The sequence below is a fragment of the Aphelocoma coerulescens genome, chromosome 1A (genome assembly GCF_041296385.1).
Source record: "Aphelocoma coerulescens isolate FSJ_1873_10779 chromosome 1A, UR_Acoe_1.0, whole genome shotgun sequence".
NCBI lineage: Eukaryota > Metazoa > Chordata > Aves > Passeriformes > Corvidae > Aphelocoma > Aphelocoma coerulescens.
The window spans coordinates 58,173,839-58,186,371 of NC_091014.1; the positions used below are offsets into that span (position 1 = coordinate 58,173,839).

At 42.9% G+C, this 12,533-nt stretch overlaps 1 protein-coding gene and 1 long non-coding RNA gene across 5 annotated transcripts in view; one reads left to right on the forward strand and one right to left on the reverse strand.

The window, feature by feature from the left end:
* STAB2 (stabilin 2) overlaps window positions 1–12,533 on the reverse strand; it is a 77,838-nt gene that overhangs the window by 36,950 nt on the left and 28,355 nt on the right. The window contains exons 19-30 of the mRNA XM_069002993.1: window positions 10,587–10,673; window positions 9,956–10,067; window positions 8,541–8,721; window positions 7,436–7,529; window positions 7,085–7,243; window positions 6,592–6,687; window positions 5,747–5,842; window positions 4,715–4,762; window positions 1,780–1,916; window positions 1,296–1,410; window positions 319–396; window positions 62–154 (exon numbers count right to left, since the gene is read on the reverse strand). Of these exons, the coding sequence (XP_068859094.1) occupies window positions 62–154; window positions 319–396; window positions 1,296–1,410; window positions 1,780–1,916; window positions 4,715–4,762; window positions 5,747–5,842; window positions 6,592–6,687; window positions 7,085–7,243; window positions 7,436–7,529; window positions 8,541–8,721; window positions 9,956–10,067; window positions 10,587–10,673 (1,296 nt within the window). The remainder of the gene's footprint in view (window positions 1–61; window positions 155–318; window positions 397–1,295; window positions 1,411–1,779; window positions 1,917–4,714; window positions 4,763–5,746; window positions 5,843–6,591; window positions 6,688–7,084; window positions 7,244–7,435; window positions 7,530–8,540; window positions 8,722–9,955; window positions 10,068–10,586; window positions 10,674–12,533) is intronic.
* The window catches only part of LOC138104152 (uncharacterized), a 148,772-nt gene that overhangs the window by 25,112 nt on the left and 111,127 nt on the right, over window positions 1–12,533 (forward strand). The window lies entirely within an intron of this gene.

Below are 12,533 nucleotides of genomic sequence, written 5' to 3' on the forward strand. Positions count from 1 at the left end.
CCAACAAAGCAGAGAGCTTCCTCTGTCCTGAAAACACCGTGAAAATGATGTGAAAGCTTACAATAATGTAGCCCCTGAAAATGGAGTAGTCAGGCATTTGCTCCAGGCGGGCCAGCAGCCTCGGCATGACAGCGCTGCGCAGCGGGGTCAGGACCTGCAAAGGAGCAGATATCCCACATCGCCTGCAAGCATCAGATGCAGGACAAAGTGCTGCTCTGTGCAAACAGGTTTTTCAGCCTGTTAGTAGTTTCTGGGCGTTTAACTGTTCTGCACTGCTTGTGGTGCAGAGGAGCGATTCCTTATCAATATATTGTATACCTTATCAATTACGTGAATGACCCCGTTTGTGGATGCGATGTCACTGGCCACAAAGTGAGCGCCCTCGAGGGTCAGGTTCTGGAAAAGCGAGGGGAGAGAGGGTTTGCATTCGCATTGTGGGGGTGGTGTTTTCCCAGCAGCTCATCCTGTGGATTTCCACACCTTCCCAAATGCTTGCCTAGGGCTGCACCAAGGCACCGCTCACACCTGTCCCCACCAGAGGCTGGGTTAACCTCAGGGAATCATGCACGGGGTAGGGGACTTTAGGACTCTTTGCTGTTCCTTGTGTGCAGACTGGCAAAGCCCTGGGCTGGCTTGCCCTGGAGTGGTTACCTGGGGTAGGTGGAGTTGCCCCCACCACACCCTCCCAGTTCTGTGCAGCTTTGAAGGACCCTGTTCATAACTTTTCCTTTGTTGCGTGGAGGTGGGGGGAACTTCCCCCTCCCTTAATGGGGATGAAGTGCTTAAATGTGACTTTCCAGGAAATCCTCCTCAGAACGTGAAATTTACCTAATAAAAAGGCTGAGGGGGAAGGGCTGTAATTTGTTATTTACCATTAAAGATACCTTCATGTGGTTTAGGACTATGAAGTTGCTATGTGGAGATGTGTGTTATCACCGCTTCCTCCTACCTTCCCAGTTCCCTGAACTCAGTTGTTTGGTTTCCTTGATGCTCTTTGTCTTAATTTAGCTCCAGGCAGGGACTGCCCTTCTACTTGGTTACAGGACTGTCCAGTGTTTGCAGCAGGTACTGGGACATTAGAAATAAATAATATTGTGGACAAATTTCAGTGATGTCAAGTGGTGGAGACAAACAAGCTAATGTCATGGTATACGTGAACTATGCCTTTAATTTTATGGTGTGGTCCTTTTTAAAAAAAGCATAATATCTGCGTGGTTTTGTAATACAAGAAAGTCAGTGGCAGTGATGGTCAGGGGTTGGTGTGTGATACCACGGTGGTTTACAGGTCATCTCACCCCATTTTCTTTAGACAAGCGTAGGAATTTGCTCTGTAGCGATGTTGGCAGCATGTCAGAGGATGATAAATTCTGGAAATCAGCAAAGCTGTAAGCTCCTGTCAGCACATGATACCTAAAGGAAATTAACTGGATTTGAATGTTTTGTATTTTCTCTCTCTTTTTTCTTTCTCTTATTTTAGATAGGTATGCTTAGTGTGCTTTAAAACCGTGATTTTAAACAGGAATTGCTTCTACAACACCTTGTTCAGCCATATTCTGATCTTAGCTTGGCCTTTAAACATTTCTGACATAATACAAATAATGCCTTTTTTTCTAGTGGACTTGCTACAGAGATTTATACCACTGGAACTAAAAGGGGAATCCTATGCCCTTCCTTTAAAATCAAAATACCTGTCTTGCTCTAGTGGCTTCAAACCAAAGGCTTGTTCAGCATTAAAAGGAGTTAATTAAAAAACCCAACCCCCCCAAACCATTAACGTACATAAGGAGAGTTGGAATGTTACTTTCTGACATCCAAAAGGCTTTCTCATCTTCATCCATGTTTTCAATTGCTTGCAGAGAAGGCACAAGCACAGTTAGGTTTGAGGTTGTGGACAACATTGAGTTTATCTTGGCCTCCTGCATGAAAGTAAAGAGGGTAAAATAATTTGTTCTAAGGATGGTCTATAAATAGTAGCTGGTGACATTTTAAACAAGGTGGAGTATGTGACGTGCTTTGTGACCAGCCTGGAAAGGAAAAACTATTATACTGAGCAGTGACTTGAACAGCAGCACTTAGAGCTGTACAAAAATGGCAAATGAGTGTCTATTTTTTCAGAATAGATTGCCAGCATTTAAAGGGCACAAATAATGTTCAGGTCAGAATTGTTTTTTATTAGGACACACATAACTTGACTCCCACAAAAGTTAGCCTGTCTCATAAATCTTGTATTATGCACTTGAATGTTTAAAAAACCATGGTGGTGATAAATGCTAGTGGTTACTGATAAATTCAAGTAACTTGCTCTTACAGAGCACTCCATGCTGTTTAATAGATAGAAGGATTATGAACCATGAAATAAGAAACTCCTGTGACACAATGTTCCCATTTGGAAGAAGACTATTTAACATGGCAGGGATTTTTTTCAAGATGTCCAAGAGTTATCTGTGCCCACTAAGCACTGCAGTGGCACTTGCTGCTGACAGATCTAATTTTAGATGGGGATTGTGAGATCTGTGGTGTGCATGAATTAATTCATCTTCCATGTTTTTAGCTGCCTTAATTGTGGAAAGAGCCTCCATTGGAGAGGATTTTTCCAGTTGTGTGGAACTTTTTTTTTTTTTGAGTAAAAAATGGAGAGCTAAATATTTACAGGTGATCTTGCTGAAGATGGGGTTCTCCAAACTTTTCACAGACTCCACAACTTGCCTTTTTTGATACTGCAAAACTTGAGGGAGCAATATGAGTTTGGGTTCTACCTTTTGCAGCTGGTATGCTGCCTAGAAGATGGTTTGCTTTGGATAATCCTTCATTACCCATATTGGGTTTTAAGTCAAGAAGGGAATCAGGTCCCTTAAATAGCTGGGAATTTTGTCTCTGTTAAAATCATCTTTCTTTCTAACCATCATCCCTATCACCTTCCAAATATTTAAGTATAGAAACAGCAACAAACTTCCCCTTCTCATCCTTCCTGACTAGCAAGAAAAATATTTGGTTATGAAAAATGGTAAACATCACATTCCTGCTCAAGTACAAAGTTAAAACCCCACAGATGGATATCCCTATTTCGCTCATGTTTGTAGTTACCGATGTTTATTTTAAGTGATAGCATTTCTCTGAAGTGTAGAAGAAATTTCCACATCTCTGTTTCAGTAGATTGTACACAATCTTCCCTCTGATTTGTTCCCTCATTATCTAAAGAGCACATTAGCAAGCGAGCAGCATTTCCTCTTGTGCCCAATTCCTTTAAATTCTTTTGTTTCTCTGTAGTGTCCAGTGCCACAATCTGAGCTCAGGGCCAGGCAGACAACTGACCTCAATTAGCCACATTGAGCTCTCTTAAGAAGCTCCCTGAGGTGTTCCTTGCAATTATGTGCTTTAATGACCCCCAAGCCATCTACCTTTGAAAAGCCTGAAAGCAACTAAGGTGCTGTGACTTCTTCTGATGCTGTTCATTAACACATCACTGTCCTTTTTTGTTTGCCATGTATTTGCTATAGCCCCCTTATATTTAGGTTTTAAGCTCTTTCTGGGAGAGACTGGTTTTGACCTTATTTCATACAGTGCTAATCACAGTAGGGTAGGACCTCTAAGGTTACTGCTGGCCCAGTAATAAATGACAGCATGTGAAAATAGAAAGTAGATTGTGACAACCAATGTATCCAGAACTTTGGGGTTCAAAAACTAATTTGGTGTTTCTTCCATAATCTGGAGCCAAAAAAGTTAATCTCTTTCCTCATTGAGGTTGTTCAGCCTGGAGAAAAGAAGACTCCAGGCAGACCTTTTATGGCCTTTCAGTACTTAAAGGGAGCTTGTAAGAAACATGGGGCAGACTTTTTAGCAGGATCTTTTGCAAAAGAATAAGGGATAACGGTCCTAAACTGAAAAGGGATGGATTTAGATTAGATATAAGAAAGAATTTTTTTTTTTTTTTTTTTTTTTTTTTTTTTTTTTTTTTTTTTTTACAGTGAGGGTGGTGAAACACTGGAAGAGGTTGCTCAGGGAGGTGGTGGATGACCCATCCCTGGAGACATTTAGGGTCAGGCTGGGCAGGACTCTGAGCAACCTGATCTAGTTGAAGATGTTCCTGCTTATGGCAGGGAGGTTGGACTAGATGGCATTTAAAGGTCCTTTTCTACTCAAACCCTTCTATGATTCTATTTCCTGCACCTGAGTCAGGCCTGCACAGACTGAGCTTTTCCTGCTCTCTTGCTGTGCCAGCAGCACGCTGACTGGCCACACACTTGCATTTTCCTGCCATGGAGCACAGTGAAAATAGGGAGGGTAAGGCATTGTCTTCCCTTCCCACCTGTCATTTTATCAAATGAGAGAAATTGGAAAGAGCCATCTGGGGTCATGTTCAGTCTCTGCTTGCACCCTGCTGCTGGTCATCTGGACTAGTGTGTTTTCATACAATGCTAGGCATGGCTTATGTACCTCCCTGCCTCAGAGAGCAGGCTTGGAACCAGCTCTGCTGCTTATGGTGCTTCACTTGCTCAATTTGGGTTCAGAAGTTGTTTTTCAAGCAGAAATAGAGAACTAGATGATCAACCCCTCCATGACTGGTGGGAAAGGCACCCTGATGCCTCTCCTGATCTTCAGCTTCCTCTCTCTGATGGAGATATTGCTGTGAGGTTCCCATTTCTAAACTCTACAAAGCTCATGTTTTTCTGCAAACTTGAGCATTCTACAAAAATTAACCACGAAGTGTACTTACATTAACCCACTGGTTAAAGGCAGATGCTTCTGACAGAGTGGATAGCTCCTGATTAGAAAGAAGAGAGACCAGTGAGTTTGTAAGCTATTACCAAAGTGCTCTGATCTCTGGTGTAACTCACTGTGTCTGGCCTGGTTGATGTGACATGGAGGAGGATGTTTTCAGTGTGTGCGAAAAGAGAGGACATAATTCTTTTTTAATCCTGATACTTTCTGGAAATGGGACTGGTGAGTTACCAACTCTTGAAAAACAGGTCATGGATTGCTTAGGGCTTAGGTGTGTACCTGATCTTGGTACATATAATGTGCTGACCCCAGGCTAAGCATTAATTTCCTGTGATTTTAAACTTAATTCTTCTCTTAACTCCATGCAACATTAATTGAAATATATGTTGTTTTAGCTGGTATTTGTACATCTTACACATCACCCAGCCCTTACTCTGCCACAGTACTTAGAACAGAGATAGATGATAGTATAAGCACAGGTGGTAGATAGTGCTGAGAGCCATGTAAGATTGTTGCCAGGAGCTGAAACTGAGGACACTTCCATTTTTCCTGTGCTGTTAAATGCATATTTATTTCACCAATTGACTTGCTTTGGTTTTATCTGCCTGTGGGTCAGCACAGTTTGTTTCAACATGATAAATTGATCATTTCCACTGAGAGAGACTGCAGTGCAGAACTTCAGAAGAGCTGACTGCTTGATGCTCCCAGCTGGTAAGTGAGTGCTTAGCACTTCTGCAGGTCTGGACTTTGGGACCGGCATTTTTCAATTTGTTTTCAATTTCAAATTTTCAATTTGTTTGAAGCCAGAAATGTGCTCGGCTCCCTTAGGCCCCTTTCCAGGCCATGCTTTTAAACACAACAGATCATTTATGAGTCAGTTAAGTGTCTCCCATTGGAATACTCTTTGCAGAGATCACTGGTGAGCATCATGTTTTTCTGACTGTTTATAAAGGCTTTGCTATTCTCTGTGGTTAAGATCTAGTATGCAGTAGGTCCTGTGCCCAGAGGAAGTGACCACCTTACTTACATCTGCAGCATTTCCGTAGCATATTCTACCGTCCCCCTCATAGCCCTTTGGGCACACACACTCCCAGCCACGAGAAGACTCAAACTGACAAGTTGCCTTCAAACCAGAAAGAGAGAGAATTTGTCAGATACTTAGGAGACCACTCCAGCAAGGATGATCTGTAAAGCCTCTTACTAGGACCCATTTATATACAAGCATAAACTTAAAAAGGATCTTTTTACCATCTTCTGTGGGTGTTCTCACCTTCCTATAGGACACACTCCATCAGCCCAAAGCACTAACCCCCTCACCTACCCACTGTGCACAAAGTCTGTAGGAATCTAAACCCTTGCTCCCTCTTTTCTTATTTCTTCCCTACATATTCTGGGCCCTATTCTTTCACTTGGCTATGCAGATCCATGCTCTGCTCCCCAGTGCTCCTCACTTCAGCTCTGTCCCTGTGCCCCACCTGAGGCTGGGACTAAAGGCTGCAGCAGAGCACATGCAGCTACTGATAAAGCTGATAGATGCCTGGGTAGAGATGCTTGCCTTGGGTAAATATCCTAACTGGATAATGCATCCATGTTGTAATTGCTGGTAGAGAAACAGCATTTATTTATTGCAGGCTCGAGGTAATCCTTCTGTACTGGCATATTTGGGAGCAGCCCTTTGCAGCTTGTCCTCAGCTCATGTACCATACTGATGTGGTTCACACAGAGCTTTTTGTGCTTGTAGAACTGCTTGGGAAGTGCTTTCTCAAACAGAAATTGCAGGTTTGGAATGGCAAATAAATTCTATGGTGTGCGCAGGAGGCGAGGTGTGATATGTATCTGAACACTTTGTTCGGGGAATGATTAATTACTCACCAGATGATGGCATTTTCCATTTTGTTCCAGGCACGAGTTTATGGGTGTGCATTCAATTCCATTCCCCTGAAATCCATCCTTACACTTACAGTCATTCTGTCATTTCGACAAAACACAGCAATTCATTAAAATGATTAAAATAGTGTGCATATTCTAGACACAGTGAATTAGTTTCTCTGTGATTCTGTAGCTTAGCACTGACTTCAGTGGAATGACACTGATTAATATCTCCAGAAGACCTTTATTCCTGACATCTACTAATGTACTTACAAAAAATGTGTTTGCTGCCAGAGTCCCACCACATAGAAGGAGGGAGCACTGGGATAGGAATTTAGGTAGACTGTTTTGGTTAGAGAGCACCATGTAGAAACAACATTGTGGCTGTGAGGGAGAGGAGGCTTTGGGGAAGAAAACAGGGTATGAAGTGCAAGCTCTGGCACAGCAAAATGGTTGAGGACTTGCACTGAAGGTGGTATTGAATGCGAGGACCTACCTGACCCGGCCCAATGTATATGCAGGTGGCATTCTTGTGGCACCGTGCCGTGGTGGGCAGCAGGCAGTTGTTGATGGCTGAGCAGTCCTTTCCATCACCTGTCCATCCTGCCTGGCAAACACACCTGTGCTCCCCCGGGCCTGTCTGAATGCACTCAGCCTGGGGGACATGCAGAGGCATCCATTCAGGACTCTTAGGGGACATCTGGCTTTAGCCATAAGGCTTGTCTAAGCCATAGTGGTGTCTGGGGAAAGAGCCTGGAACTCCAATGAAAACTCTGACTCTTCTGCAAAAGTTTCTGGCCAAACCTTCCCCTTTGCTTCCCTTTCTGTGGGAAAAGCACATACTTACGTTGGTATTGCAGCCACCAGGGTCTAAAGCAGCACAAGGATCAACTTTGCTGCAGCTCAAGCCATCTCCCTCATAGCCAGGTTTGCAAACACAGCTACAGAGACAAGAGGAGGAAGGAGGCGTTAGGCATGACAGGACAGCTCTAAAGTGAAGTGATTGTTTTCCACTGCAACGTGCTATTTATAGGCAGCTTAAAATCAGTAACCTTGGATTCGTGATGCAAGTAGCTCAAGTGTGCACATTATGGTTTTTTTTTCCAAAATGTTGACTGGGTTAATTGACTCAAATCAGGGATCCAGTCTCTATGTACAAGATAGGGAGTGAAATTAATTCTGAGCTGACGTTATCATTGCAAAGTTGAGCTAACAGCTCTAAATTATTTATGGGCTGGCTATGCTCTTTCAGTGACACAGAAGATGGCTCTCTCCCTGAAATGCATGCAAGACAATGAGTCCCCCTGTCTCCCAGGGTCCCTCCTCAGGATTAACCTATGTTGGAGGGAATTACTTAAGCTCTCAGGTTCTGCAGCATCCCCCATTGTGCTTTGTTGTGACTCGTCATGGATACACTGCAGCAAGAGGCGAACTTGCTGCATGTGAAGGTGAGCTTGAGGCAAGTGCAAGGCAGCCGTAGCAGTGACAGTTTTGTGACCAGCCCTGTCAGAACTGAGGAACTTGTGCTGAATTCTGTAGTGCTGTGGCATGCAAAACATACCAGAGCTGACCAGAGTGAGATATCTATCCCCAAACTGAGAATTTCATTCTTTTTCAGCAAGGTTTAAACTCCCAGATCACTAAGGGATGGTTAGAAATAAGAGCTTCCTAAAAGCCTCTGTATATGTTGGTAGGAAGGGAGCCTTTTAATCGAGGATCAGATCTGTGTGCAACTATCTTTCAGTGGTAAATATATAAGGTACAGGGTATTGAGAACTCTTAATTATTATCTTGCAACTCAAGGCTGATGTGGTGCATGATTGCTTATTTGCTGCATAGCAGTATTGCAGTGACTGCTGTGTGTGTCCTGCTGGCAGGGACAGTTTTGGTCAGACACATGGGAAGGAGCTGCAGCATAGTGAATATTAATTTGATGCAAGTTACTGACTTACCTCACTGTGCCATTGCTAAGATGACAGTCTGCATGTGCATGGCAGAGCTGCAGGGAGGGCTTGCAGGGAACAATCTGCTTCTCACAGAGTTTCCCTGTGTATCCAGTTCTGCATGATCCAGGAAGACAGGTCCCATCGCTGTCTACTCGGTTATCACACTTCCCATAAAGGCAGAGGCACTCTACCAGAGATAAATTACAATGTGCAATTCCATAGTGGAAAAAGGCATTTATCCTTACGATAGCCTTACAATCTCTTATGAATCAGCTCTTCCCATTTTTTTTTTCAAGAATCTAAGATTTTGGATTTTTTAATCTCACTTTGATGGAGGATTTATTTGTTAATCCTAGCCATGTCTTTCCAGGTGTGTTTTATGGGTAACTATTTAAAACCTGTTGTATTTTTACAGTGCACTTATCAATGAATTTCAAAGTGCTTCAGAGAAGTAGGAACAAAATGCTATGTCCTAGACTATTAAAGTTATTAATTTCATGACCTTTTCTGTGCTTTCAGTGATAGGGTAAGCCTTTAAACACTGAGCCCACAGATCCCACAGATTGCAAAGTGCTGGGTACACAGAGCAGCAGCACAGACCTACTGGCACTTTTCTAGGACTGGGTGGATTAGAGCTACTGGGAGTCACAGCAATGTATCCAAAGGACACAGCAGGAAGGCTTTGTGAATTCCAAAGTAGTGCCAGTGGTGACCAGTAAAGCAAACACTTATTACTGTGGTGGGACTGGAGTGTAGGAACTGCCACCATTCCTTATGGAATTTGTGTCTCAGCTTTTGTCCATGTACCTCTGAACCTTCAAGTGAGCCATGCTTCATGAATGGCATGCTGTTTCATAGCAAAAAAGACAAAAAAGTTTTGTACATGCAGAATGCATGTATGTTTGATGTTGTATATGCTGTAAACTCTCAAATGTAATTTGGTTTGGCTCAGTAGGATTAAATCTGTCAGTGCAGAATATAAGTTATAAAATAGATCAGAAATTATTCAGTAAGGGTAGTTAAGTGGCCTCAACACGACCTGTTTATAGATCTGGTTTTTCTTAGATTACATATGGTTGTCACTGCAGGCAGAATCAGTTCTGTTGTGGGCAATAGCAGATGGGAACAGAATAGCAAAAATTTTCTTTTCAATTACTTAAGTGAGGGAGACAGAAATTAAAAAAACCCAATAAATTAGTATAAAACAAGCTATGCCCCATGGGAAAAGTAATTTAGAGTATTTGCACTGACCTTGGGCTTATGATGCGTCCATTTGAAATGAGAAATGAAAATAACCCAGGAACATCTTTCTCATCCTCCACAGGGACTATTTAGCAACCAGTTAACTCCTACCTGGACATCACTAGAGTCCAAAAGAAATAGCCCATGCTCTTGTGCTGAGGCTGTACAGCTGCACTTACCTTTGTCACACTGAAGTCCATATTTGCCAGGGTCTGAGCAGAACTGGCAGCTCAAGCCTTGAAATGCCTCAGAGCAAACACAAGTGCCATTTCCACCCAGGCCATCCATGCACTGTGGTATGGAAGGGAGTTGATTGTTATGTATGAATTCAAACAAGTCTTTACCCTAGAAAAGAGACTATATGCCTGTTGATATTTTGTGACTCTGATAGACTCTCAGGAAGAACCCCAGCTCTGCTGAAAAAGGTGTTTCAAAGAAAAAAATTTATGCTTTTTCTTTGCTGCTATATATTCTATATTTCTTTGCAGTTTCTATGTGAGAATAGTGAGCTGGGCCATTACTCTGTGCTGTGAAAATTAAAAGCATGAGAATGGGCCACTCAGCCTTGCCTGTGTGCTGTGTGTTGGAACCCTAGAAATCTGCAATTTGGACATCTGAGAGGGGACAGTTTCATTTTCCCTCCTGCCTATAACCGAACCTGAAATTCATGGCCATCACTGCACACAGATGGAGGGGGCTGCTCTTGTGGAACCCAATATTCCTGCTGTGCAGAAATGCTCCTGGGACTTTTGGGACATAGCTCATCCTTCCTCCCCTGGAGTGCAGGGTGCTGCTGCATGCTCTGCTTACCTGCCCATTTCCTGAGCAGGGTTTGGAGAAACCTCCTGGACACGGTCTGCACTCAGCACCAAAGAAGCCTTTGCAACACTTTGGTTCCTGCAAAATAAAGGGAATATCCTCTTTTTCAGTGCTTTAGGGCAGAGGCAGTGCACAAAGACCAAATCTTTGTGTTTTGGCCCTCTGGGAAAGGCCCATAGGGATAACTGTCTCTGAAAAGCATTGTGTTGAACCAGAACCAGCTCTACAGTGGCCTTTTTAAAAACCAGGAGGGGCATTGACAGTTCAATAAGGGGATTCACAGACCACCAGATATTGCCCTTGTTCTTATCAGACTCAGTGTAAGAAATGCCCATCGTGTCCCCACTTATGAACACACCAGTGTATCTGCTCGTATTGTGTAGGCTCGCTTATTTGCCAGTGGGAGTGCAGTGCCATTAGGATGCAGGCAGTCCCCTTGCATCTGAGATCAGGAACCTCAAGATGTTTCACCCCAGGGAGATGCTGTGACAGCCTGACATGCAGCTTTGGTCTTCCTCCTTCCCCTCTGTGGGATTTAGCCACCATGCAGCTCTATATGTCCTTTTCAGTTGTATCTCTTGTTTCATTTGTGAATTGGTTTCTTGATCCGTTTATTTATGAAGAGAGAGTGTATTAGAAAAGACTCATTTATTATGTGTGATTCAAGGGAAATAGGAATCAGCAAAAGGCTTACAAAGTTTACAGTTTTTAGACTTATCTGCCTGTTACCAAGTGGTGCTCATGAAGTGCAGAAGCCTGTTTAGGAGCCCCAGAAGCCAGAAGGATATAACTACTTCTTGGGGGCTAATGACTTCTGCAAGAACCAGACTTGCCAAGCAGTAGTTGGGGCATGGCTCCTATGGGTGCTTCCCACTCACTGTTACCCAATATCATGGGAAATTCTGGGAGAGGAGTGGCTGGGACCAGGAGGGGATGAGTTGTCTTGTTCTTCATGGGGGAAGCCGTATGGGAAAATGAATACACCTGCCCTTGGAGCCTTATGTGTAAACTCCTGCATGGCAGAGTATGAGTGTGCTGTTGTCAGTAACATAGGACAGCTAATCTGGATTTTTCCTGATATTTAGCTCTGAGATGTACACTAGCTCCTCTCAGCCTGGTGTAGGAGTGTATGGAAGCTACATGGACATGTCCAAACATCTCTCAACTCCAAAAGGAAAGTTCACCAGGTATAAGACAGTATTTTGGAAAATTTTACATACGCTTCACCTTAAGGAGCTGTAATTCTATACCTTTGCTGTTATATTGCAGTTTCTAGCACAGCTGAGTTTCTGAAAGGTTGGGTGTTCAATAATGCACCTCTATTTTGAGAGAGGCTGGACCATGCACAAAAGGGAAGCATTACTATTTCTAAACTATGTAGAATTCTGTGACACAGTCTTAATATCACAGCACAATTTACCTGGAGAACAGAAAGCACCTTGCTACTATTGCATTTTAAACTTTTATTAAATTATGTATTTTTCACAATATGAGATTCCTTTTCATTGTTTCTGACTACTAATTCACAGGACTACTGTCAGTGAATTTTTATAAAATGGGGAATAAAATTCCCATGATAGCTAGACTTGAATTTTGTATGTGGAGAGATGTGCGGCTAAATTTGCATCTCTTAGATACAAAGCAGATGGGAGCTCTTCAATCCTTCCTGAACTTGTGTCTGCAGACTGTTACTTCAGGGAGGATGCTTAATCAAAAGGAAACTTTTAACAGATGTGAGGTCTATTTTAAGCATATTCAGTTTATTAACTCTCAAAGCATCATCACAGTGATTCTCATTCCTCACATCTCTCCTCGGCTGAAATAGAACTTACTTAACCTGAGGAGCAAATAAGAGCTTCTATGAAGTATACAGGGAATTTTGCAACAGCAAAAAAAATAATGCTGAACTTACCAGATGATTCAGTCATTGCCAAAAAG